General features: G+C 43.4%; 1 protein-coding gene across 2 annotated transcripts in view; it reads right to left on the bottom strand.

Annotated features, from left to right (window-relative positions):
- Window positions 1–27,064, bottom strand: part of DNMBP (dynamin binding protein) — a 136,514-nt gene that overhangs the window by 52,559 nt on the left and 56,891 nt on the right. The window contains exon 4 of one of the 2 annotated variants that reach the window (XM_035268764.3): window positions 17,002–18,993. In XM_035268764.3, coding sequence (XP_035124655.2) covers window positions 17,002–18,993 — 1,992 coding nt within the window. Of the gene's footprint in view, window positions 1–17,001; window positions 20,630–27,064 lie in introns of both variants that reach the window. The other variant, XM_078346252.1, reaches the window with a different exon arrangement.

Raw genomic sequence — 27,064 nt, forward strand, 5'->3', positions numbered from 1 at the left:
TTCTGGAATTCATGTCACCAGTTAGTGTATACTCCAATCAGAAGCTTCTCAAGCTCTCACCTGCAGTTAGTCATATGACTGAAGGAAGGAAAAGTACTTCCTTTTACTTTGATCTGGTGAGTGGGTGATTTTGTAGTGTAAACACTCTTCCCAGAATGAAGTTAGGTATGCTTTCACATTTTCCCAGATACTTGTCATGCCAGAGAAGCATCGAAAACATTCATTTCTTAAATCTCTTTTCTAGTTAATTCATACAACATATTTAAGAAGTGGAAAATGAGGCCAGAAATCAAAAAGGCAGGTAAATGGCTATTTAAAGCAACAAACATTAGATGGTTACCTATTACATAGGAGGCACTGTGGAAGAGAAAAAGGCCAACAAGTTAGTCCCTGCCTCTTACAATGCAGAAGCAACATGCTGTAAAGAAAGATTGAATGTGATAAGTGCTATGGAGCAAACACAAACGGCAATGGCAGCAATGTCCCTGGGGTGGCAAGTGGAGGCTTCAGGGAAGCAGTCGGATGTGAACAGTACCTTCAAGAAGCAGGATCTCTGCAGACTTCACAAATGGAGGACTAAGAAACGGGCAATTGTCTGAAGGATATAATACGTGGAAAATAAGAGAGGAGTCTGAAGAGGTAGGTTGGGGTAGACCTCAAAGGATGTCATGACATTATTCAAAGGAAAGCAAAAAGTCATGAGGTTTTTGAGCAGGGGAAACATATGCTAAGAGGCCTTAAGGAGATTCCTCTTTCAGTGGTCTGGTCATTTATTGGATGTCAGGAATGATCCCTGAACTTCAATCCCTTTTCGTGAAATAATATCCAGATCCCTGAGGAGAACTGGGTTATATGCTTTGTTAATAATTAGATGTTTACTCATGGGTAACTACAATCTACCCATCAATAAAATGAGGCAGGTGGCCATAATGACCCCTCTAATTCCCCCAGCTTTTTTTTTTTTTTTTTTTTTGAGTTTTGTTCTTGTCACCCAGGCTGGAGTGCAGTGGTGAGATCTCAGCTCACTACAACCTCCACCTCCCAGGTTCAAGTGATTCTCCTGCCTAAGCCTCCTAAGTAGCTGGGATTACAGGTGCCTGCCACCATGCCTGGCTAATTTTTGTATTTTTAGTAGAGATGGGGTTTCACCATGTTGGCCAGGCTTGTCTTGAACTCCTGACCTCAGGTGATCCAACTGCCTCGGCCTCCCAAAGTGCTGGGATTACATTCATGAGCCACTGCACCCGGCCCCGCCAGCTTTAACAATCCATGTTTCTATTTTCTCTCATGACTCTTTTTCCTTTTCTCAAATACCTGATGTGTTATTAGGTACCTTTTGGATTCTTTGCTGATTGTTACTGAATCAATCTTTATTTATTTATTGGAGTTAGGGTTTCGCTCTGTTGCCCAGGCTGAAGTGCAGTGGTACCATCAAAGCTCACTGCAGCTTTGAATTCCAGGGCTCAAGGGATCTTCCTGCCTCAGCCTCCCTAGTATCTGGGACTACAGGTGTGTGCCACCATGCCCAGTCTGAATGAACCTCTAGATTGTCAAACCTTCTTTTATTATTATTATTATTTTTTGAGATAGAGTCTCCCTCTGTCACCCAGGCTGAAGTGCAGTGGCACAATCTGGCTCACTGTAACCTCCATCTCCAAGGTTCATGAGATTCTCCTACCTCAGCCTCTCAAGTAGCTGAGATTACAGGTGCCTGCAACCATGCCTGGCTAATTTTTATATTTTTCAGTAGAGACAGGGTTTCACCATATTGGTCAGGTTGGTCTCGAACTCATGACCTTGTGATCCATCCACCTCAGCCTCCCAAATTGCTGGGATTACAGGCGTGAGCCACCACACTTGGCTAGGTGGCTAGGAGGGTATTTATCATACTTGTTTTACCACAGATAAAGAAACGATCTGGGAGTGTGAATGACCTGTCCAAGATCACATAAGCTAGTCACAGTAGGCCCACATTTTAAACCCAGATCTGTTTGATTTCATGGCACTACACTAACACAAATATCTCAAAACACAGTAAATCTTAATTTCCCTCAAACCAAGTGAACAAACAAGTAGATGATATCTTGGCCTAATTCAAAGTTCTCTAGCAACTTGGTAACTTTGATAAAAGTAGCAAGATAAGAAAAACACACCTAGTAAATCAACCAAGAGAAGAGATAAAAAGAGAGGACTAAATTATAGGTAAGGATCCTAGTCATAAAAAGAAATTATTGGCTGGGTGTGGTGGTATACGCCTGTAATCCCAACACTTTGAGAGGCCCAGGTGGGTGGATCACTTGAGGTCAGGAGTTCGAGACCAGCATAGGAAGGAGTTCGAGACCAGAATGGGCAACATGGGGAAACCCCGTCTCTACTAAAAACACAAAAAATTAGCCGGGCATGGTGGCAGGCGCCTGTAATCCCAGGTATTCAGGAGGCTGAGGCAGGAGAATCACTTGAGCCTGGGAGGCAGAGGTTGCAGTAAGCTGAGATTGCACCACTGCACTCCAGCCCAGGCAACAGAGCCAGACTGTCTCAAAAAGTGAAAAAAAGAAATTATATTTGGGCAAGTGGAGGGTGCACAGTTGGTTACAAAAGGGGATTTCCCCCTCTTTTTCTAAGTCAGATTGCCTTTAGGACATTAAAGATAAGCAGTTTTCATAAAGAGGTAAACTCACTCAGCTTTACCTCCACACTACTACGACCCAGATCTAAACAAAAAGCTTTTTGTTTAGATCTGGGTTGTAATAGGGTGGAGGTAATTTTTGAGTTGCCATTTTTGAGTAGTAAATCTGTGTACAGAGAAATGTGGCCGAGGGAAAGGGGAGAATGACTTTTCTACTTTTCTCAATGCTAGGACTGCTGGTGAAATAGAACCGTGTAGACAGCTGTCCTCCATCGGGACCCCCCTCACTTTATAAAACCGTCACACTCCACTGGCTCTTTTCAGCAGCCACCTCACTGTGATGTTTGCTATTTGCACCGAGGGGGTAGGTTATCATGACTACCTGTGTGACACCCAGAGTAGATAGACAGACTGCCACCTATTCTAAAAGTGAAGATGGGGAAGTAGGATTTGGAAAGTGAGAAGAGAGGGAGAAGGTAGAGGAAGGGTAAAGGTAAAAAAAAAAAGGGAGAAAAGTGTACAAAACAGAAAAAAAGAGCGAGAATATGTAACTCCCGAAGCTTTTGTGGATTCCTCTGCGACTGCCCATGTTGTTCTCCCGTCTGACGGTCAACAACTCCTCACTTTCTAGGACTCTGCAGTGACATTCTGATCCCTATAGTTCTTGCTATTTTCCAGAGCACCTTGCAAATATCTGTCTTGGCTAACCTATGTTGTTACTTCATTATTCTTGCGTATCTCCTTTTATTATACTGAAAGTTCCTCAAGGGTAAGGAAGGTCTAACTTGTCATGCTATCTCTGGCACAGCTCTGTAGATGGTGAAACCTCTCTGCAAAAATTGTAACTGAGAAAATTATAACAATGAAAGAGATCTGATCTAACCAACCCTCATCTTGTCTTTAACCTCCAAACTGCCTGCCCTTAATCATCCCTGGGGTTGGCCTAAGCCAACTGTGGGAGAAATCTAGTTTATAGTTGAAATGGAAATAGCCCTTCCACAAAACTAAACTGCTTTTGTAAAACTAATGAAAGATCACCAAGTCAGAAGAATGACAGGAGCCTAATTCTGCTATGATGTAGACATAAAGGATTACTAGCCATTATTCAGAAGATAGCAAGATTTGCAACCTCCACAATTTCCCCTGCAGATAACACCACTATTATAGGACCTAAGATTAAACTTTGGAGACATCTTTTCAGGCTTTTGCATTTCTGAGGACTGATAGCTCCACCTGGACCTGCCAACCAGTTCTGTGGCTCCTCCCAGAGAGGGACTTGGTGCAGGAAGACCATTGTCCACACCCCTATGATTGTATCCCCAAACAATCAGCAGCACCCATTCCCCTAACCCCCTGCCCGCTAAACTCTCCTTGAAAAACCTCTGAATTTTTTAGACTGGTTTGAGTAGTAACTCCACCTCCCACATGGAGTGGCTGGCTGCATGTCAATTAAACTCTTTCTTCATGCCGTGGCCTCAGTGAATTGGTTTTGTTTGTGTGCAGTGGGCAGGAAGAACCCATTGGGTGATTACAATGGGGTACACGGTAGGTATTTAAATGTTTAATGAATCCATGCATGTAGGCTTTATTTGCTATTCTCAATCTCTTTTTTTCTTTTAATAGACGGGGTTTCACCATGTTCGTCAAGCTGCTCTTGAACTCCCGACTTCAGGTGATCCGCCCGCCTTGGCCTCCAAAGTGCTTGTCCTCACAGGCGTGAGCCACCATGCCCGGCCATTCTTCTCAATCTCTTACAGCTCAAATCTAATACAACAGCCAGTCCTACTGGCTCTAACTCAAAACGTGCTGAGAGCTGAGTACCTCTCATCACCACCACTGCTGCCATCCTGGTCCACGCTGCTGGCATCAATCCCTTGCCTGGATCACACTGCAGTAGCCTCCTAACTGGTCTCAGCCTCTGCCCTGTGTCTCTTCTGTCTGTTCTCTTCTGTAAAATTGTAGGTCAGGTATTATTGTTCCCCTGCTCAAAACCTTCCAGTAACTTCTCTTCTTACCCTAAATGATGAACTACAACTGTGCCGTTGCTCTGGCTGAACCGGTCTCCTTGCTGTTCCTCAAACACCTGAAACACTCTTGTGCTTGCTGTCTTATCTGTCTGGAACGATGCCCCTCAAAATGGTTTGGTTGGTCCCCAACAATCTTACTCAAACATTAATTTTCAGAAGGTTTACTCTGATTTCTTTTCTCCCCAGATTGTTTTGCCTTCTGACAAAAAGGCAAAAAAATATACCTGTAGTTTTACTTACTTATTGCTTGTCTCCTCCCATGAGGGCAGAGACTGCTGCTGTGACTCGAGAGCACTGCCTGGAATACAGTACTGATTGATGACTGTCCTGTCTTTTGGGTCTTATTACATCTAGTAAAGCAAGCAGTGAAAGGAGGCAGCAAGCAGCTCAGGTAGGGGTGTGATGGCGGGAATGCTTGCGACTAAGAGTCTACAGGTAGCTGAAGATGAATTATTTTCCTGTACAGTACTGCAAAGCCTCAGTGAAATCTGAAACTGATACTTAAAAGTACCTTGATGCATTCCAGCTTCTCTACCGTGTGCCTGGAGCTGAGAGTGAGGAAATTTTCACAAGGCTCTCCTACAAACTGCTAAGAACAGTGATTCACAGGTCAATTATATCTCAGTTCACCATTCTAAGCACATTTCTTGACATACATTCAACCATCCAGCCTAAAAGGAGGAATTAGTTTTTCTCCTGACTTAACATAGTCTATTAATGGGTTCTGATATGGTTGCTGTCTTATACTAGAAAATCCTTTAGAAGTAACTCTGAGCTCATTTTTACTGAATCAACCAACACCCTGAACCAGATGTTATGCAAGTTGAAGATACTTGCTTTTTTTTTTTTTTTTTTTGAGACAGTGTCTTGCCCAGGCTGGAGTGCAGTGGTGCAATCTTGGCTCACTGCAACCTCCACCACCCAAGCTCAAGAGATTCTCCTGCCTCAGCCTCCTGAGTAGCCGGGATTACAGGCATACACTACCACACTCAGCTAATTTTTGTATCTGTAGTAGAGACGGGGTTTCACCATATTGGTCAGGCTGGTCTGGAACTTCTGACCTCATGATCCGCCCGCCTCAACCTCCCAAAGTGCTGGGATTATAGGTTTGAATCACTGCGCCCAACTGATACTTGCTTTTTTCTTATGTACTAACAAATTAGAAAGAAAGATTATTCTTTCCTTTACATAAACTGTCATTATCTTGAAAGACCACAGGATGGGCCAGGCACTGTGGCTCACACATGTAATCCCAGCACTTTGGGAGGCCAAGGCAAGCAGATCACCTGAGGTCAGGAGTTCGAGACCATCCTGGCCAACATGGCGAAACCCCATCTCTACTAAAAATACAAAAATTAGCCAGGCATGGTGGCGGGCGCCTCTAATACCAGTTACTCAGGAGGCTGAGGCAGGAGAATCTATTGAACCCGGGAGGCAGAGGTTTCAGTGAGCCAAGATTGCACCACTGCACTACAGACTGGGTGACAAGAGCAAGACTCCATCTCAAAAAAAAAAAAAAAAATAAGACCACAGAATGATTTGGCTATTTAATTCTGTTATCTCTTACTAGTTTAAGAAGGAATTCTTGTTCTTGGTTGTTGTTTTTTTGAAACAAAGTTTCGCTCTTGTTGCCCAGTCTGGACTGCAATGGCACTGCAACCTCCACCTCCCAGGTTTCAAGGGATTCTCCTGCCTCAGCCTCCTAAGTAGCTGGGATTACAGGCATGTGCCACCACGCCTGGCTAATTTTGTAGTTTTAGCAGAGACAGGGTTTCTCCATGTTGGTCAGGCTGGTCTCGAACTCCTGACCTCAAGTGATCTGACCACCTCAGCCTCCCAAAGTGCTAGGATTAGAGGCGTGAGCCACCGAGCCTGGCATTTTTTTTGAGACAGTCTCACTCTGCCATCCAGGCTGGAGTATGGAGTACGATGACTTGATAACAGCTTACTGTGACCTAGACTTCCAGGTTCATGCAGTCTTTCCATGTCACCCTCCCGAGTAGCTGGGACTGTAGGTGTGCACCACCACATCCAGCTGTTTTTGTATTTTTTGCAGGAATGAGGTCTCCACATGTTGCCTGGACTGGTCTTGAAGCAATCCTCCACCTTGGCCTCCCAAAGTGCTGGGAGGCGTAAGCCACCACATATAGGTATGAGCCACCATGCCCCACTGAGAAAGGACACTTATACCTAAGGGATTCCAAGGAGTCTGCAGAATGACAAATTGCTTCTGTATATGAAACACTTATACTTTCAAATTTTAAAAATCTGTCTAAAATATTACGTATCACTTTAGTATAAAGATGTTATTGTTCCACATCAGTCATTCTCCAGCTTGTTAATCTACTGGCTCTCTTTAGTGGACCTTAGATACTACCCAGCAGACTAGGGAAATATTATTTTCCTGAAAAACATATTCTGATTTAATTTGCAACAGTCATCATTTAAAAATTACTTTTAGAGTCCCTGGTCAACCTTCCTTTGACATTACATTAAATGCCAGAAAGAGGAAAGTTCAGGGGCAAGGTTTCTGACTTGCTCTACAGTTTGGCATCCACTGCATTGATTTAGAACAATGGGGTCTGGCACTGAAAGTAGCATGGTCATGATTCCAAGGCAGCAGGAGAGAGCATAATTAGCTATAAAGGTCAATATAAATATGATCACTGGGGTTTCGAACACACATAAATATGAATGATACTATGACTGTGTTTTTAAAATTAATCAACATGTAGTCAGTGCCTGGCTCATCACGTGTGCTCAAGAAATATACACTGAATAAAGAAATGAATGCATGCCCTCTTTTCAAATGCAGGTGTGTGAACCTCACCCATAGGGCACCACTAAGCGGTCCAGAGCAGAGCTTCTAAAAATAACATGTACTGGGAAACCTGAAAGACTGAGAACTCTTTTTTTTTTTTTTTTTTTTGAGACAGAGTTTCACTCTTGTTGCCCAGGCTGGAGTGCAATGGCACGATCTCGGCTCACCGCAACCTCTGCCTCCTGGGTTCAAGCGATTCTCCTGCCTCAGCCTCCCAAGTAGCTGGGACTACAGGCATGCACCACCACACCCAGCTAATTTTGTATTTTTAGTAGAGACAAGGGTTTCCCATGTTGGTCAGACTGGTCTCAAACTTCTGACCTCAGGTGATCTGCCCACCTTGGCCTCCTAAAGTGCTAGGATTACAGGTGTGAGCCACCACAACCATCCCAAGAATCAACACTTAATGTTTCTACTGCTTTGGAAGTCAAACTATTCATCAGACTTGAAGGTATTGTGCTCGAGATCTGAACCTTAACTTGTTCATTAGCAACTCAGTTGACTGAAAGTTCCTTAAGAGCAGAGAGCACATCTATACTGTGCATCACTATGTACCCTGCCCTTAGCACAGTACCTGGCACATGGTAAAAATAAATGACCATTTCCTGAATGAACGAGTGATTGACCTGAATATTACACTGAAGCCCACAAAATGACATTTTCGTTCCCCAGCACACAGCAATAATAAATACTGTCTAGTATTCTACCCTGACTCTACAAGATCATTCCAAATTTAAAACTCCTAATTCTCTGTTACAGCAAAAGCCTGGCTTATCTAAAACTAATTTTGGACTTTTTATTTCCAATAATTAAAGTCTACATTATTTGGATCAGCTTCTCATAGAAAAAAATAATCTTCAAAATACAAATCTAAAAGGGGATCTTTTCTGTAATAGGCTAAGATGTCAAAGAACTCCCGAGGGTAAATCAGAATTGGGCCAGCCCTCTTGCTAAATTACAGCTGTGGTTCCCATACCTTGGTCACCCAAGGTATAAGGTACACTGAGCCTTGAAATTGGTTTAAGGTGGACCTGGGCTGAGAATGATTAGTGTTTGTTTCCATGTGAAAATTCTTTCTCAGCATTTCTTAGAAAATATATATGTCGTTCTAAATCCAAAAAATAATAAAAATAAATAAATAAATCAGCTGAGAACTCTAGAAAACGAGAGAAGGTACTAGGATTCTCCTTTAAGAATAAAGCCTAACAATAAATGCTGAGACATTAAGGGTTTAAAGAAATCCACCAATGTCAAGTTGACAGCAAGAGCAGAGAATACTGACACACAGAGTAAACTGTTAAAGGTAACATTTCTGGGAACGAGAAAAAGAGTGGGTAGGAGGGCCAGGGTCTAATCAGTTAGCTTTGTTCATAGTTGTTGCTATGTAATACATGTGTTTAGAAGAGTGTGTGCTCATGGCCCTGTGTGCTGCCAAAAGTGAGTCACTCTTGCAAATAAAGATTAATAAGCTTTCTTGTATAGTATGCTTTATACAAATCTTATAAGGCTAGTCCAAGAAATAAAGTTTTGCAAACAAAGTAAGTCCTTAAATTAGCAATTTGGACACATGAATCTGTATAGTGCCAAATCTTGTTCAGAGAAGCAAATCTTCCATTATTTGAATACCTCCCAGTAATGTTTGTCCCGTGTTTTCTACTGCTTAATATTTGCTATAAATCATAGATAAATGTAGTTTATAAATCATAGTTCTTTATGAATTTTTTGACAGAAGAAATGCAAAAGAGAAGATGTGAATACTGTTGTGAAATATTCATACACAAAATCAGGAACATATCTAAAATCTGAATTAGCACAGGCAGTATCAATTTCAATAGCAAAGCCAAAATCAGAACAAGCAGACAAAATATTTTCAACATTAAAAAAGAAAATGAGCTTTCATGAGACAACATGAACCCTAATGGCCCTACCCAGAAATGCTTTTTTATGTTTTTAATTGAGACAGCATCTCGCTCCATTGCCCAGGCTGGAGCGCAGTGGTGTGACCTCAGTTCATTGCAACCTTCGCCTCCTGCGTTCAAGCCATTCTCCTGTGTTCAAGCCATTCTCCTGCCTCAGTTTCCAGAGTAGCTGAGATTACAGGCACACGTCATCAAGCCCAGCTAATTTTTTGTATTTTCAGTAGAGATGGGATTTCAACATGCTGGCCAGGCTGGTCTCAAACTCCTGACCTCAAGTGACCCACCCGCCTTGGCTTCCCAGAGTGCTGGTATCACAGGCGTGAGTCAGCAAGCCCAGCCCCAAAAATGCTTTTGAAAACATGCTTAACAATTCCACCAACATCAACATAAAATAAAAGCCTTTTTAAAATGTATGAAATATTAGTCAAAAAACAAAGATCAATACCATCAGACAACGCAACTAACGCTCTTTGTATTTAAAATTCTAAAGGCACACAGAACAATGGAACAGAATGGAGAATCCAGAAATGGAGCTGCACACCTACAACAAAGTGATCTTCAACAAAGGTGACAAAAATAAGCAATGGGGAAAGGATTCTTTATAATGGTGCTGGATAAACTAACCATATGCAGAAAAATGAAACTAGACTTCCACCTCTCACCACATACAAAAATTAACTCAAGATGGATTAAAGACTTTAAGGCGTCAAACTACACATTCCTTGAATAAAACCTAGATAACACTCTTCCAGACATTGGCTTAGGCAAGGAATTTATGAGTAAGTTCTGAAAAACAACTGCAACAAAAACAAAAATCGACAACTGGAACCTAATTAAACTAAAGAGCTTCTGTAACAGCAAAACAAACTATCAACAGAAGTAACTAGACAATCTACAGAATGGGAAAAAATATATGTAAACTATGCATCCAACAAAGGCTTAACATGTAGAATTTATAAGGAACTTAAACAAATCAACAAGAAAAAACAACCCCATTAAAAAGTGGGCAAAGGACATGAACTGACACATCTCAAAAGAAGACATACAAGTGACCAACAAACATATGAAAAAAATGCTTAACATCACTAATCATCAGAGAAGGGGAAATCAAAAGCACAGTAAGAAACTATCTTCCACCCGTCAGAATGGGTATTAGAGTCAAAATATAACAGATGTGTTGGCATGGTTGTGGAGAAAAGGGAACACTTATACACTGTTAGTGGGAATATAAATTAGTTCAGCCCTGGTGGAAAGCAGTTTGGAGATTTCTTAAAGGGCTAAAAGTAGAACTACCATTCCACCTAGCAATCCCATTATTGGGTATATGTCAAAAGGAAAATAAATCCTTCTACCAAAAAGATACCTGCACTCAGTTTACTCCAGCACTATTCACTATAGCAAAGACATGAAATCAACTTCAGTGCCTATCAACAGTAGACTGGATAAAGAAATCATGCTCTTGACCAGGCGTGGTGGCTCACGCCTATAATCCCAGCACTTTAGGAGGCTGAGGTGGGTGGATCACGAGGTCAAGAGATCGAGACCATCCTGGTCAACATGGTGAAACCCCATCTCTACTAAAAATACAAAAATTAGCCGGGCATGGTGGCACGCGCCTGTAGTCAGTCCCAGCTACTCGGGAGGCTGAGGTAGGAGAATTGCTTGAACTCAGGAGGCAGAGGTTGCGGTGAGCTGAGATCACGCCATTGCACTCCAGCCTGGGTAACAAGATACCTACAAGACACAGGAAACTATTAAAAAAAAAAAAAAAGACATCACCTCTGAGAAAAAAATAGGGCTTCTAGAAAATGAGTCCTCATGACTTCATAATTGCAGTTTTGGCCAGATGCAGTGGCTCATGCCTGCAATCCCAGCACTTTGGGAGGCTGAGGTGAGCGGATCACCTGAGGTCAGGAGTTCGAGACCAGCCTGACCAACATAATAAAACCCCATCTCTACTAAAAAAAAAAAAAAAAAGAAAAATTAGCCAGGTGTATGGCATATGCCTGTAATCCCAGCTACTTGGGAGGTTGAGGCAGGAGAATCACTTGAACTCGGGAGGTGGAGGCTGCAGTGAGCTGAAATCGCGCCACTGTACTCCAACCTAGGAGACGGTGAGACTCCATCTAAGAAAAGAAAAAAAGGAAAAGGAAAAAGGGAATGGAAAAGGAAAGGAAAGAGATAGGAACACCAAACTGAAAGATACCTACAGGGCACAGGAAACTATTAAAAATAATAAAAATATTACCTCTGAGAATATAGCTTTTAGAAAATGAGTCCTCATGACTTCATAATCACAGTTTTGGCTGGATGCAGTGGCTCATGCCTGTAATTCCAGCACTTTGGGAGGCAAGGTGGGCGGATCACCTGAGGTCAGGAGTTCAAGACCATCCTGACCTACATAGTAAAACCTCGTCTTTATTTAAAAAATACAAAATTAGCCATGCATGATGGTGCATGCCTGTAATCCCAGCTACTTGGGAGAATGAGGCAGGAGAATCGCTTAAACCCAAGAGGTGGAGGTTGCAGTGAGCCAAGATCGCACCATTGCACTCTAGCCTGGGCAACAAGAGTGAGACTCCATCTCATAAATAAATGAATGAATGAATGAATGCATGCATGCAGAGTTTCAAGAAGAACCTCACTGTGGGTCTGACACAGCACTGGTCTGACGAGGGGGCTGGCATCTCTGTATTGACAGTTCCCAGGTCCCAAGTAGACAATTCAAAGTAAGAACATAAGTAGGCAATCTCGGAAAGCTCTGGGAGGTAGAGCAGACAATTCAATTCAAATAGATTCAGTTAAACGCAATTCTCTTCATCAGGTATTTAATGAGTCCCTACTATGTGTAGAACATCACACCAGGTGTGTAGGAAATGACACACTGAATAATTGATAAAAACCTGTCTCCTCAGTAAGCATATTAACTAAAAATAACATTGACCACAATTAGATAAATGCTGTATTGAAAGTTCTTTAAATCTTAGGCCTTAAATTTCAAAATTTTAACTTATACAGAACCAGATTAGAGGAGTGAAGTCTAGTGCTCAAACTGGTTAATTTCCGCCTCTTGAGGGATAGCTTATTGTTGGATATACCTTTTATGAAGACAGAAAAAAATGACCTTACAAAAACTTGACTGTTACTGCAGAAAATAAGTAATTTCATCATATTAGCAATAGATATTATCAATATACCTATTGAGAAATCAATCAAATCAACATTAACATACCCAATACCGTATTTGGTGGATTCAAATTTTAGTCTTCCCGATTGAGACTACCCCCACCTACTCAGGCCTTTCACAGTACTAAACAGGTAGCAGTTTTGTTTTTGTTTTTTTTTTTTCCGAGATGGAGTCTGGCTCTGTCACCCAGACTGGAGTGCAGTGGCACAATCTTGGCTCACTGCAACCTCCACCTCCCAGATTCAAGTGGTTCTCCTGTCTTAGCCTCCTGAGTAGCTGGGATTACAGGTACATGCCACCACGCCCAGCTAATTTTCTGTATTTTAGTAGAGATGGGGTTTCACCATGTTGCCCAGGCTGGTCTCGAATTCCTGAGTTTAGGCAATCTGCCCACCTTGGCCTCCCAAAGTGCGAGGAATACAGGCATGAGCCACTGTGCCTGGCCTAGTAATTTTTTTAAAAAGTAAGAACACTGGCTGAATAATTAAACTAATTCTGAAAATGAAGGTCTGGTGAATAAAAAGAACACCAGTTTCATCATGTAGTACCAGTCCATTCACCCATTTAAAAACAGTGCACACACACAAAATAAAACACTACACAGTGTTCTTATGCACAGAAAACATAACATTTCTGTGGAACACTATTAATTTTAAAATGTACCATTACTGGGAAATTCCTGCTACCTGAAATTTGGGAAACTTGTATTCTCCCACCTATATATCTGATATGGTTTGGTTGTGTCTCCACCCCAATGTCATCTTGAATCCCTATGTGTTGTGGGAGGGACCTGGTAGGTAACTGAATCATGGGAGCAGGTCTTTGCTATGCTGTTCTCGTGGCAGTGAGTAAGTCTCAGGAGAGCTGATGTTTGAAAAACGGGAGTCTCCCCACACAAGCTGTCTCTTTGACTGCTGCCATCCACGTTTGGTCCTCCTTGCCTCTGCCATGATTGTGAGGCCTCCCTAACCATGTGGAATTATAAGTCCATTAAATCTCTTTCTTTTGTAGATTGCCCAGACTTGGGTATGTCTTTATCAGCAGCATGAAAATGGACAAATACAGTAAATTGGTACCAGTAGAGTGGGGCACTGCTGAAAAGATACGCAAAAACGTTAAAGTGACTTTGGAACTAGGTAACAGGAAGAGGCTGGAACAGTTTGGAGGGCTCATAAGAAGACAGGAAGATGTGGGAACGTTTGGAACTCCCTAGAGATTTGTTGAATGGCTTTGACCAAAATGCTGATAAAGATATGGACAACGAAATCTAGGCTGAGGTGGTCTCAGATGGCGATGAAGAACTTGTTGGGAACTGGAGCAAAGGTGACTCTTGTTATGCTTTAGCAAAGAGACTGGTGGCATTTTGCTCCTGACCTAGAGATTTGTAGAACTTTGAACTTGAGAGAGATGATTTAGGGTACCTGGCAGAAAAAAATTTCTAAGCAGCAAAGCATTCCAGAGGTGACTTGGGTGCTATTAAAGGCATTCAGTTTTATAAGGGAAGGAGAGCATAAAAGTTCCAATAATGTGCAACCTGACAATGTGATAGAAAAGAAAATCCCATTCCTATTTCCTGAGGAGAAAAGCTGGCTGCAGAAATTTGCATAAGAGGAGCCTTAATCCTCAAGACAATGGGGAAAATGCCTCCAGGGCATGTCAGAGGTCTTCATGGCAGCCACATCCCTCACAGGCCCAGAGGCCTAGGAGAAAAAACTGGTTTTGTGGGCTGTTTTCAGGGTCACTGTGCTGTGTGCAGCTTCGGGACTTGGTTCCCTGTGTCCTGACTGTTCCAGCCATGGCTGAAGGGGGCCAATGCAGAGCTCAGGCCACAGTTTCAGAGGGTGTAAGCCCCAAGCGTTAGCAGCTTCCACATGGTGTTGAGCCTGCAGAAGTGCACAGAAGTCAAGAACTAAGGTTTGGGAACCTCTGCCTAGATTTCAGAGGATGTATACAAATGTCTGGATGTCCAGGCAGAAGTTTGCTGCAGGGGCAGGTCTTTATGGAGAACATGGGCTAGGGCAGTGCAGAAGGAAAATGTAGGGTCGGAGCCTCCACACTGGGGCACCACCTAGTGGAGCACCACCTAGTGGAGCTGTGAGAAGAGCGCCACCATCTTCCAGACCCAGAATGGTAGATCCATCAACAGCTTGCATGTGCTGGAAAAGCCACAGGCACTCAACAGCAGCCCATGAAAGCAGCCAGGAGGGAGGCTGCACCCTGCAGAGCCACAGGGACAGAGCTGCCAAGACCATGAAAATACAACTCTTTTTTTTTTTTTTTAAAGATGGGGTTTCACTATGTTGGTTAGGCTGGTCTTGAACTCCCAACCTCAGGTGATCCACCCGCCTTGGCCTCCAATGTGCTTGGATTACAGGCGTGAGCCACCACACCCGGCCTGAGAATGCAACTCTTGCATCAGTATGACCTGGATGTGAGACAAGGATTCAAATCATTTTGGAACTTTAAGATTTGACTGCCCCACTGGATTCTGGACTTGCATGGGCCCTGTAACCCTTTGGTTTTAGCCAATTTCTCCCATTTGGAATGGCTGTATTTACCCAACGCCTGTATCCCCATTGTATCTAGGAAGTAACTAACTTGCTTTTGATTTTACAGGCTCATAGACAGAAGGGACTTGCCTTGTCTCAGATGAGACGTTGGACTGTGGACTTCTGAGTTAATGCTGAAATGAGTTAACACTTTGGCAGACTATTGGGAAGGCATGATTACTTTTGAAATGTGAGGACATGAGATTTTGGAGGGGCTGGGGCGGAATGATATGGTTTGGTTGTGTCCCTACCCCAATTTCATTTTGAATTCCTACGTGTTATGGGAGGGAGCCGGTGGGAGGTAACTGAATCATGGGGGGGCAGGTCTTTCCTGTGCTGTTCTTGTGATACTGAATAAGTCTCATGCGATCTGATGGTTTTGAAAAACAGGAGTCTCCCTGCACAAACTCTCTCTTTGCCTGCTGCCACCCATGTAAGACATGATTTACTCCTCCTTGCCTTCTGCCAGGATTATAAGGCCTCCCCAACCAGGTGGAACTGCAAGTCCATTAAACCTTTGTTTTGTAAATTGCTCAGTCTCAGGTATGTCTTTAACAGCAGTGTGAAAATGGACTAATACAGTATCTAATGAAAGATTTGTTTACAGGTTTATCTTGAAACTTGTAAGTATGGAAAGTGATGGAGAATCCTGGAATTTGCTAGGGCTTTGGGAATGGAACACCCAGCTAAGGTTCCCTCAGAATTCTTTTCAGAGACTCTGAAATCAAGGTATCTGGCATTCCCTTGGGAGCTCAGATACTCATATTAAATGAATACCTTTTTGAGGACTTGTCTAAGCATCTATTTCGTGCTGTAGCATGAGGGTAAATGCTCCTGCTGTTCAGTACAAGCAACCCAGTGGCCTGGCTCCCTGGCTATCCCTTCATCAGTCACACCGTATGTGCTCTAGGACCCCTTCTACCACACCATTTCTGAGTCTGCAGTTCCTTTACAAGTCTGCCCATGTGCATAAAGTCTGCCCATCCTTTCCTGAGAATACTTTGGATAGAGGTTTCCCTTTCTTTCTGCTATGCAATCTACTATCCATCTGTCAGAAAATCGCTTGATTTCCAATAATACTCTTAATAGAATTTTTTATTCCATTATTTGCATTCACTTTTATAGACCTAAAGTAGAAAGGGAGGAAGGTAGCTATGTGTGCTCAGTCTGCCATCCTGCCCGGCTAAATTTTGTATTTTTAGTAGAGACGGGGTTTCACCATGTTGGCCAGGCTGGTCTCAAACTCCTGATCTCAGATGATCTGCCAGCCTCGGCCTCCCTAAGTGCTGGGATTACAGGCGTGAGCCACTGCGTCTGGCCGAGATTCTTTATCTGAGCAGCAAATGTAATCAGGAGGCTACATAGTCATAGGACTCAAGACAGAGTCATAGGCTCAAGACAGAGCTTATCTATGGTGATTAAATAAGAAATTAGGTAGTAAGGCTGGGCATGGTGGTTCACACCTGTAATTCCAGCACTTTGGGAGGCCAAGGTGGGTGGATCACCTGAGATCAGGAATTCAAGACCAGCCTGACCAACATGGAGAAATCCCAACTCTACTAAAAATACAAAATTAGCCAGGCATGGTGGCGCATGCCTGTAATCCCAGCTACTCAGGAGGCTGAGGCAGGAGAATCCCTTAAACCTAGGAGGTAGAGGTTGCAGTGAGCCGAGACCATGCCATTGCACTCCAGCCTGGGCAACAGGAGTGAAACTCCATCTCAAAAAGAAAGAAAGAATTAGGTAGTAAAAATGTAAATCACTTTTTGTCCATCAAGGATGGTAACATATCCCTAAAAAGCGTGGGTAAGGATGCTTTTGGGGACTTGTGGGTGTCAAGAAACAAGTGTATATTATTTCCCTGTCACTTACCTCTTAGTTGCTGGAGTTCTATATTCAAACTTTCAATGTTACTTTCACAGAACTTGAGTTCCTCGAGGGTCTCTGCCCTTGATGATTCATCTTGCTTCTCCTCCAGCATGAGGTTTAGCTCTTCTTGAGCCCTATTGTACATATCCAAGTCCTGCTCCATTTCCTCAATCCTCACCAGCACTAAGGGGCATGGGGAGGTCTGGTCCAGACTCTTTCCCATATGTCCGGGGCCCTCCTTTTCTAGGGTCTCACAGGTAGGACGGTGTCGAGATAGGAGCTTGGGGGATACCGCATTCATTCTCTGCTGTGCTGAGGGAGGCAGCGGAGCTGGGCGGGAGGGTCGCACTGCCAAGGGTGGTACAGGTTTTACGTTCTGGTCAACCAGCACATGGGAAGGGGTGGATACTGGAGTACAAGGACGGGGCGGCGGTGGCCTTAGGGCCTTTCTCCTCTCTGGCAGCTCCTGCTCGATGATTAACTTTGAGGAACCTCGGACAATATCCTTCTCAGAGTTAAAGTCCATGATTGAAAAGTGGCGTGAAATTTTATCTGGCTCTGTGCCCGGCCCTGACAAGCTCTTCTCAAACTCAATCAGCTGTTGCGTCAGCTTCGAGTCTAGGTCAGTGCTGCCTTCACCCTGTGAATGTGTTGCTGCTTCCATAACAAGCCCCCATGCCTGCGGACCAGGCTTCACCTCTGATCTCTCTGAGGCAGAGTAAATGCTGGAAGTGTGGTGCTGTTTAGCATACCTTGCAATGTCATGGAGCTGAGGGCTCGATTGGCTGGGTTTGACTACCCTTGAGGCTGAAAGAGATGAGCCCCTGTAAAGAGGGAGCACTGGCTTCTGAAGAGTTTTTGGCTGAGAATACATTCTTTTGGGAGGAAGGCTGGCATAGTCTCTAGCCCTTGCTTCCAGGGGAATAAGGTCAGGGTACCGTTCCGAGGGTGAGGGGCTCCCTCCCACTGTAGAATAATACTGGCTTTTCTGCAAGTTGGGATGAAAAGGGACCTGAGGTTGGGAGGAAATACCATTGACTACCTCTGCAGGGTCAGAGGTGGGAGAGTCTGTGGCAAGAGGCACTTCCCAGTCCATGCCTGGACTTCTTGGGGGCCCTCCTGCGGTGTCCTCATCCTGATAAGAGTTTCTGTCTGCTTCATACTCTGAAGTCAGATGACCGAGGGGAGAAGTGGGTGCTTCAGAAATAATGTAGTCAGGCTCCTCGGCCTCACGCTCATTGGTCGCATGTCTTTGTTCCTCCACTCCTAAGGAGTTCTCCAAACAATCCAAAGAAGTTTCCGGGATCCTGGCAAGGCTGCCTTCCTGGGGCAGAGCCATGGTTTCCTCCACCCGTGTGTCAGGACATAATTTCACAAACCGGTAAGGAAAGATGCCTGTCCTACCCTTCAGGGATCCTTCCAGCCAGCCATCTTCCAAGGTCGCCAGAATTCGGATTTTATCCCCAACCTCGAAATCCAGCTCATTTGGCTCCAAGGCTTGGAATCTGTAGAGGGCAACCCCATAGGTCCCTGGCTCCTCCTCCTCCTGATCCAGCCTGGTCTCTTCTTCCCCTACAGACATATCCACTTCACCATTAACAATGCAGTCATCTGGATTTCCAGAACTTACCGACTCATCCACAGTCCTTAGGGGCCCCAACAGCTCTACAAAACCTTCTGGAAAAATGCCTCTTCGGCCCTCTAACTCCCCTTCAAACCAGCCTGGTTCAGGAACTCCAATAATGGTGATCACATCCCCTTCCCTGAAGTCCAGCTCTTCATCCAACTGGGCAGAAAGCCCCATCAGGGCCCGGGCTTGTCCCATGGAATATTCCGGAATCTGAAGGAGGGCACTCTGGGACTGCCACTGCTGGCTCTGCGAGGAGAGGCAGAGCTCGCGGACACACGAAGATGGAAAGAAGCCCCGCGTGCCCCAGCAGCTTCGGCCCTGCAGCCAGCCTGCAGTGGGAGTGCCATCGAGAATCACCAGGTCACCTAAAGAAAGAGGAGCAGAGACGGTGACCTCAGTTATCACCCAGCAGAATATTATCACAACTAATAGTGCGAACTCTCATTTTAAACAGCTATCCAATTCAAGCAAATATACATCTAGAGTTTTAGGAGCATGAAGAATTTTCACAATTTATTGAATTGGAACAGTTCTATAAATCTGTAGTTTTCAGAGTAATCCATGGAACCCTAGGGGTGGGTCTCCAAGATCCTAGCAGAGAATCTGTGAGGTCAAAACCATTCTCATAATAACACTAAGACTTTATCTACATATTTTACTCTGCTAACTTTTGTAATCTCTGTGAAAAAGCAATGGTGATTAAAACTGCTGGCCAGCTAGGCACAGTGGCTTACATCTGAAATCCCAGCACTGTGGGAGACCAAGGTAGGAGGATTGAGACCAGGAGTTCAAAACCAGCCTGGGCAACATAGCAAGACCTTGTCTTTACAATAAATGTAAAAATCAGCTGTGCATTGAGGCTTACGCCTGTAGTCCCAGCTATTTGGGAGGCTGAGGTGGGAGGATAGTTTGAACCCAGGAGTTCAAGACTGCAGTGAGCCATGACTGCATCACTGCACTCCAGTCTGGGTGACAGAGCAATACCTGTCTCAAAGATAAAAATAAAATAGCTGGGCACAGTGGCTCACACCTGTAATTCCAGCACTTCGGGAGGCTGAGGCAGGAGGATCACTTGAGGTCAGAAGTTAGAGACAAACCTGGTCAACATGGTGAAACCCTGTCTCTACTAAAAATGTAAACATTAGCCGGGCATGGTGGCATGTGCCTGAGTACCAGCTATTCTGGAGGCTGAAGCAGAATCGTTTCAACTCAGGAGGCGGAGGTTGCAGTGAGCCGAGATGGCACCACTGCACTCCAGCTTGGGTGACAGAGCAAGACTCTATCTAAAAAAAAAAAAATTTAATTAATTAATTTAATTAATTAAAACTGCTGGCAATTCATAAGCAAAGACAGTAGCAAAAAATTACATGAATAGTCACTGTATGGTCATTGTAGTCTTCACAATCATGTACTCAGTTTTTTTAAAAAAAGCCAGCTGGCCAGGCATGATGGCCCACGCCTGTAATCCCAGCACTCTGGGAGGCCCAGGAGGGTGGATCGCGAGGCCAAGAGATGGAGACCATCCTGGCCAACATGGTGAAACCCTGTATCTCTACTAATACAAAAATTAGCTGGGCATGGTGGCACATGGCTGTAGTCCCAGATACTCAGGAAGCTGAGACAGGAGAACTGTTTGAACCCAGGACATAGAGGTTACAGTGAGCCAAGATCGCACCACTGCACTCCAGCCTGGGTGACAAGAGCAAGATTTGGTCTCAAAAATAAAAATAAAAAAAGCCAGTTTCAGTTAAGAAGCAATACAAATTATGTGTTGTGTTAAATTTCAACCCTTAAGAACTCTTCTTTTGTAATCTTGTGTATGACAATATAGGAATTACATATAAAGCACTTTTACTGGCTAAGAAGCACTTGAGTAACTGAGTATAAGCCTGAACCAACTGTTTGTTTTCACATAACACCATTTTATGTGAAAGAATGAATAACAGACAACTATGTTTACTCAGCTTAGATATCCGGATTTCCTCCAAAATGAAAGTGAGTCTGAAACATCAAGGAAAACAAATGACAGTATTTGTTGCCAATGATAAAATCCAACTTCCTGGAGAAAATCAGAATTTTGGAAAACTTGCATCTGCTACCACGGGCTTGACAGCTTTCCCATACGTAAAGATTCTTCTGATGAGACAGTAACAAATATGATTTTTTCATTTTGTATATTGAAATGGTCAACATTTGGAAAAACGGAGTAGCTAACTGAATCAGTATTTCCCAAATGACAAATGCATGCTGGTATAAAATCATTCATGGCTAAAAGGTTCATTCCAAAAGCAAGACAGATTAATGCATTTTAGTGTAATATTATGAAAGTTCACCAATGTAGTTTCAGATCCCACACTGCAATTAACTCACAGAAATTACCACTCGTTGAATTTTGGTGCAGTATCAACAATGAATATTTGCAATTATTTGAAAAGACTTAAAATACCTTCTCCTATCTCCCATTGCCTATTTGTGTAAGTATGGATTTTCTTCATATAATTCCATCAAAACAACATATTGCAACAGACTGAATACAGATGCAAATAGAATCCGGTTTTCTTTTAGTAAGTCAAACATTAAAAAGATTTACAAAAATGTAAAGCAACAGCATTCCTCATTAAATATTTTTGTTTGGAAAGCTATACTTATTTTTCATTAAAATGTTATTTATGTTAATATGTAATGGGTTTTTAATGAACTGATAAACAAGTTTTTTAAAATTCCCAGTTGTAATAGCTAATATGATAAATATCAACAGAAATGGCCCACATAAACAAAAGCTCTTTGGGAAAAATACAAGAATTAGCCAGGTGTGGTGATGCCCACCTGTGGTCCCGGATACTCAGAAGGCTGAGGTGAGAGAATCATTTGAACCTGGGAGGTCAAGGCTGCAGTGAGCCATGACTGTGCCACTGCGCTCCATCCTGGGCGACAAAGACACTGTCTCAAAAAACAACCACCACCAAAAAACAAAAACAAAAAAACCCCCAAAACCAAAAAAGCTCTTTGGGGTCTCAATACCTTTTAAGAGTATACAGGGAGGCCAGGTGCAGTGGCTTATACCTGTAATTCCAGCACTTTGAGAGGCTGAGGGAGGAAGATTGCTTGAACTCGGGAGTTCAAGATCAGCCTGGGCAACATAGCAAGACCTTGTCTCTACGTAAAATTTAAAAATTAGCCAGGTTTGGTGGTGAGTGCTGTAATTCCAGCTATGTGGGAAGGAAGCTAAGGCAGGAGGGTCGCTTCAGCCCAGGAATTTAAGGCTGCGGCAAGCTATGACAGCACCACTGCACTCCAGCCTGGGCAATAGAGCAAGACCCTGTCTCTGCCACCACCAAAAAAAGCCAAAGAGTGTGTAGGGATCCTGAAAGCCAAAACTGGTAAATGCTGCTATAAACAATGTTACTACAGCCTATGCAGCTAGATCAGTTTACAAGTGACAAAAGAATATCTTCACGTCCAGTACAGCCCTTTAAATAGGGTTCATCATGAATTTAATTTCTCACCCTCAATTTTGTTCATTATCAAACATGGAAAGAAATCTTCCCAGCCTAGCCAACACGATGAAATCCTGTCTCTACTAAAAATACAAAAATTAGGTGGGGGTGGTGGCATGTGCCTGTACTCCCAGCTACTCGGGAGGTTGAGGCAGGAGAATCATTTGAACCCAGTGGGTGGAAGTTGCAGTTAGCCAAGATCACACTACTATAAACTATTAATTGGTAGATTATCCATTTTAATCTTACAGTTAAGGTTAAATGTAATCTTATCTATACTTTTATAGTTAAAACTTTCTTCTCACTCAGTACCCAAGTCAGAGGTGTTCAAGGAATGCACCTGACCTAGGTAAAAGAAGATCCGGGTAGCAAAGCACTTGGCAAAATCCTGTGAGTTATTTTACAGTCAAGAACACTAGAAACTGGGTTATCTTTTTGAGTTTTATAAGCTCTTGATTAAAAAAAAAAATTAGGCCACGTGCAGTGGCTCACGCCTATAAGTAGGTGGATCAAGGTAGGTGGATCACCTGAGGTCAGGAGTTTGGGACTAGCCTGGCCAACATGGTGAAACCTAGTCTCTACTAAAATACAAAATTAGCCCGGCATGGTGGTGCACACCTATAATCCCAGCTACTTGAGAGGCTGAGGCAGAAGAATGGCTTGAACCTGGGAGGCATGGATTGTAGTGAGCCAAGGTTGCACCACTGCACTCCAGCCTGGGTGACAAGAGCGAAACTCCATCTTAACAACAAGAACAAAAAACTTAAATGTACTCAGGCATGGTGGCTATTGCCTGCAGTCTCAGCTACTTGGGAGGCTGAGGTGGGAAGACTGCTTGAGCCCAAGAGTTCAAGGCTACAGTGAACTATGATCACACCGCTGCACCACAGCCTGGGTGACAGAGACCCTGTCTCTAAAAAAATAAAATAAAATAAAAACTAAGTCTGTCCTATCTTTCCAAGTGGGTTACAGGTTCCTTAATGGTAGGTACTGCCTTCTTTTGGTATCTTAAGAGTCTGGTATGGTGCCTTTTGCATAGCAAGTACTGGATGTTCATTTGCTAATGAAGATTATTCTTCAACTCCAGCTCCCAAATAAATTCATTACATTCTGCTTTCCAGCCTGACTTGCTGCTAATTTCCATTTTTCTTCTAATTCCCTCTTTAAAAATATTTCTTTCTTTTTTTTCTTTGCGACAGGGTCTCACCCTTCCACCAAGGCTGAGTGCAGTGGGGCGGTTGCGGCTTACTGCAGCCTTCACCTCCTAGGCGCTAATGATTGTCCCACCTCAGCCTCCTAAGTAGCTGAGACTACAAGCATGTGTTACCATACCTAGCTAATTTTTATTTTGACAGGGTCTCACTATGTTACCCAGGCTGGTCTCTAACTCCTGGACTCAAGTGATCCACCCACCTCAGTCTCCCACAGTGATGGGATTTCAGGTGTGAGCCACTGTGCCAAGCCTCTTCCTTCTACTAATTGCTCTATGCTATGACCCTGGTCCAATTCCCGACATCTCACCCTTTTAAGTCTTGTCCTCAGACTTATTTCTTCGGGTCTACCAAATGATTCATGACAAATGAAGATTACAAATGTACCAGTTTTATCATCTCTCTCCCCGGGGCCAAACTTACCATGAAGCACAAGGATCCTCCTGCCAATCACTTCTTCCCCAATAATCCTATTCTTATTATCCAAAATATACACAAAATAAATTTGCTCTGGACACTCTATGCAGAGGTTTACTGAGCTACCAAAAGGCTTATGCTTTCACCTCAAAGCAAACTTACATTCATATCTATGCAGTCATAACCTTCCCCTTCTCCAATTATCCAGTATTTTCTCACCTATGATACAAGACCCTATTCCACACAAAGAAATTTTCACTGTTATGAAGCCACATCATTATTAACCCCAAAGCCTTACTGCTCATGTTACACTATCTCTCCATCTGAAAGCTTAGCATGCTTCTCTGAAAAACCTTAGAAGCTCACATTTATCTTGGCTATCGGTAACCTACAAAAGAAATTATTGTCTGTATCATGAATTCTGACACTTCTATTTTTTCTTTCTTGAGACAGAGTCTCACTCTATTGCCCAGGCTGGAGGGCAATGGCATGATCTCAGCTCACTGCAACCTTCGCCTCCAGGTTCAAGTGACTCTCCTGCCTCAGTTTCCCAAGCAGCTGGGATGACAGGCGTGCACCACCATGCCCAGCTAATTTTTATATTTTTAGTAGTGACAGTGTTTCACCATGTTGGCCAGGCTGGTCTCAAACTCCTGACCTCGTGATCCGCCCTCCTCGGCCTCCCAAAGTGCTGGGATTACAGATGGGAGCCACTACACCTGGCTGACACTTGTATTTGTATATACTATACAGCACCTAAGATTTTAGACTTAGTGGGAGGTGCCCAACATATTTTTACAAATTTGATATTATTTTGCTTCAGTGTTCCCAAAAAATAGGGTCTTGGTCCTATATTTCTACATTCCTTTCACTTATGATTCCCAATCCCTTGGTCAGAGCTTGGGGTCCTGAAAAAATCACAAGTGATTTTTCCCCTTCTGGCCCTAAGGCCATCCATCCGGGACACAGAGGGAATGCACTGGCAATTGACTGCTGTTCAGACACAATGGGCCTCTTGGTGAAGGGGAAGAATAAAAGCATGCCATAACTCCCACTCTGCTGGCTTTGAAATGAACTGGCTTTCTTAAAGCTATAGAATTATGATATTTTCCTTGTTTTGCCAGATCCCCATGAACCCACGTAATAAGGCTTGTTTTCCTGTCTATTTTCAGCAGGGTAACTGTTTTGATAAGCTTTATTACCTGATGGACTGCTATTTCATTGGTTGGTTCCACATTGTAAAGGTGAATCTTCAAAAACATATACAATTTAGAACCTGAAAACTACTTTAGAGATTTTTTAGTTCAATATCCTTTTTATTTTAAAATTCATTTTATTATATATTTTGAGGCAGGGTCTCAGTCTGTTACTCAGGCTGGAGGTCAGTGGCTGAATCATTGCTCATTGTAGCCTCGACCTCCCAGGCTCAAGTGATCCTCCTGCCTTAGCCTCCTGAGTCACTGGGACTACAGGTGTGTGCCACTGTGCCCAGCTATTTTTTAATTGTGGAGAGGGGTCTCACTTGTTGCCCAAGCTGGCCTCAAATTCCTGGGCTCAAGTGATCCTCCCACCTAGGCCTCCTAAACTGCTGAGATTAAAGGTGTGGGCCACTACACTCTGCCTCAATGTCCCTATTTGATAGTCCTGTTACTGATGCATAAGTCTCTCTTTTTTCATCAGAAAGACTCGTGCAAGCTATTCCCCTGGGGTCCTAGGTGATTCCTTAGGAAAGGAGGCTAACTAGTGGTCATTAGATTTCTGAAATACCAATATGAGGAACTCCTGGAATAGCAAGACCAGATTTTGAGAACAGAAAAATAGGAAGTGTGTGACCCTTAGGGTCATCCTAAGCCTTTGACTCATGCACAGTTCATCCCAACCAGACTGCTTGTTTCCTCTGGTTGGATTTTTTATTTTAACAGGAAATGCAGTAGGAATAAAATGATAAGAAGGAGTGCAGGTCTTCTTAGAATCAGATATGAGCAGTCTGACTGCAGTCCTGGGTTCCTCAAGGACTCTTTTTGGGGCTCTCTCTAAACGCCCGGGAACTACGTGCTTTTTGCAGCCTGACCACACACAGTATTTTACTCACGTTTCCATACAAGCCATGTCAGAATTTCCATCCTGAGAGCTCACATTCATGGCATCACAAATTTACAACACATGTGCTTTGAGCGATAAATACCACTGTTCAATTTATTCTTTATTGGCCTTTCGTTTGAGGGGGCAGGTGGTCTAGAAACATGAGGTTATAAGCAAGGGATTCACATTCTGTGTTATATGAGGCAATATTCTATCACTCGTCATAATATGTACTAATTTTTTTCTCTCCTCTGTCTTTTCCTTGTCCTAGTCTCTTATTTTGCTTTTGTTCTTTGCTCCCCGTAGCCCCCGCCCCTTCTTTTCTCCTCTGTTTTTTTTTTTTTTTTTTTTTTTTTTAGGACAGTCAGGCGTACTGGCCACATGTTTTGATTCTTTTTCTAAGAGACAGACTTGTTTCTCGGTTTAAATATAACTCAAGGCCGGATGCGGTCATTCATGCCTGTAATCCCAGCACTTTGGGAGGTCGAGGCAGGCGGATGCTTGAAGTCAGGAGTTCGAGATCAGGTTGGCCAAGGTGGTGAAACCTGGTCTCTACTAAAAATACAAAAGTTAGCCAGGTGTGGTGGTACACACCTGTAATCCCAGCTACTTAGGAGGCTAAGGCATGAATGTTGCTTGAACCAAGGATGTGGAGGTGGCAGTGAGCAGCAATCGTGCCACTGCACTCCTGCCTGGGTGACAGAGCAAGACTCCATTTCAAAAAAAAAAAATACACACACACACTTTTTTTTTTTGAGATGGAGTCCTGCTCTGTTGCCATGCGCCAGTCTGGAGTGCAGTGGTGTGAGCTCAGCTCACTGCAACCTCTGCCTCCCGGATTCAAGCAATGCTCCTGCCTCAGCCTCGCAAGTAGCTGGGACTACAGGCATACGCCACCACGTCCAGCTAATTTTTGTATTTTTTTAGTAGAGATGGGGTTTCACCAGGTTGGCCAGGATGGCCTCTATCTCTTGACCTTGTGATTCACCTGCCTCAGCCTCCCAAAGTGCTGGGATTACAGCCATGAGCCACTGTGCCTAGCCCACATTTTTTTTTTTTTTTTAACTCAAAACACTAGGAATAGTCCAAGGAATAGCTTCAGGAAAAAGAGGAAGGGTGACACCTGCTGGAATAAAGATCAGTGGTTCTGAGTTCACATGGAATCTCTCTGAGAAAAGGCACAGACACACAAAACTTCACAGAATCATCCCAGAAACAAGATACCCAAA

The sequence above is a fragment of the Callithrix jacchus genome, chromosome 12, assembly GCF_049354715.1.
Source record: "Callithrix jacchus isolate 240 chromosome 12, calJac240_pri, whole genome shotgun sequence".
In the NCBI taxonomy this organism is placed as follows: domain Eukaryota; kingdom Metazoa; phylum Chordata; class Mammalia; order Primates; family Cebidae; genus Callithrix; species Callithrix jacchus.